The sequence below is a fragment of the Myotis davidii genome, unplaced genomic scaffold, assembly GCF_000327345.1.
Source record: "Myotis davidii unplaced genomic scaffold, ASM32734v1 scaffold2573, whole genome shotgun sequence".
NCBI classification, from domain to species: domain Eukaryota; kingdom Metazoa; phylum Chordata; class Mammalia; order Chiroptera; family Vespertilionidae; genus Myotis; species Myotis davidii.
In genome coordinates this window covers 47,207-48,334 of record NW_006284359.1, presented here as the reverse complement: position 1 = coordinate 48,334, position 1,128 = coordinate 47,207, and the positions used below count along the sequence as shown (strand labels likewise).

The 1,128-nt window shown below is 57.3% G+C and overlaps 1 protein-coding gene across 4 annotated transcripts in view; it reads right to left on the bottom strand.

Annotated features, from left to right (window-relative positions):
- G6PD (glucose-6-phosphate dehydrogenase) overlaps window positions 1-1,128 on the bottom strand; it is a 17,888-nt gene that overhangs the window by 1,500 nt on the left and 15,260 nt on the right. For all 4 annotated transcript variants that reach the window (XM_015571770.1, XM_015571774.1, XM_006754778.2 and 1 more), the window contains 2 exons: window positions 890-983; window positions 223-409 (listed from right to left, as the gene is read on the bottom strand). In XM_015571770.1, the coding sequence (XP_015427256.1) occupies window positions 223-409; window positions 890-983 (281 nt within the window). The remainder of the gene's footprint in view (window positions 1-222; window positions 410-889; window positions 984-1,128) is intronic.

Here is a 1,128-nt window from a genome sequence, read left to right as displayed (position 1 = left end):
GTGTGTGTGTGTGTGTGTGTGTATGTGTCAGGGAGCGGGTGTGGGACAGGGTGTGTGCTCAGAGCAAAGGCGTGTGCGTGGCCCTGTGTAGTGAGGCGGCCGGGTCCCACCATGTTGGCCCTTTCCCCTCCGGCGTCCCCTGTCCCTGAGTGGTTAGACCCCGGGGAGAAGCGCTCTGTGAGGGCTGCCAGCCTGCCCGCCGGGCAGGGACATGTTACTCACCATCCCACCTCTCATTTTCCACATAGAGGACAACAGCTGCGAAGGTGGCAGTGGTGGACCCCCGGGGCACCGTGGGGTCATCCAGGTACCCTTTGGTGGCCTCGCCCTTTCCCTTGGGATTGCCCACATACTGGCCCAACACCACATTTTTCAACTGCGCCTCTGAGATGCATTTCAACACCTTGACCTGGGATAGAGGCAGGGAGAGAGGGGTCCCGTGAGTAAAAAGATGGAGCTAGCCCAGCCAGTGTGGTTCAGTGGTTGAGCATTGACCTATGAACCAGGAGGTCATGGTTTGATTCCCAGTCAGGGTATGTGCCTGGGTTATGGGCTTGCTCCCCAGTGTGGGGTATGCAGGAGGCAGCCAATCGATGATTCTGTCTCATCGTTGATGCTTCTATCTCTCTCTCCCCCTCCCTTCCTCTCTGAAGTCAATAAAAATGTATTTAAAAAAAGATGGAGCATAGAATGAGCCCCATGACCCCAGAGCCCCCAGAAAACCCTTTTTCTGAAGGAGAAGCTAAGTCTTAGGCAATAGGTCAGCCCTTGGTCACACAGCGGTCACTGCTAGCCCTGCAACATGACATCTTGGTCTTCTGATTCCCAGCCCAGGGCACGCCTTCATCAGAGCTGGCAGCGAGGACCGGGGGGGTGTGCCTCCACCCACCTTCTCATTGCGGACGTCGTCCGAGTCCGTGGAGGCTGGCTTCTCCATGGCCACCAGACACAGCATCTGCAGCAGGTGGTTCTGCATCACGTCCCTGGCAGGGAAGCAGGCGCAACTTGGTCAGGGCTTCCAGGTGGGAAGGGAGGTGTGAGGAGTGAGCCCGCCTCAGCCACCTCCCTGTGGGCCAGGTTTTGGGGGCTGGAGCTTCAAGTGGAAATTTTTATGTTTTTAATCCTCAC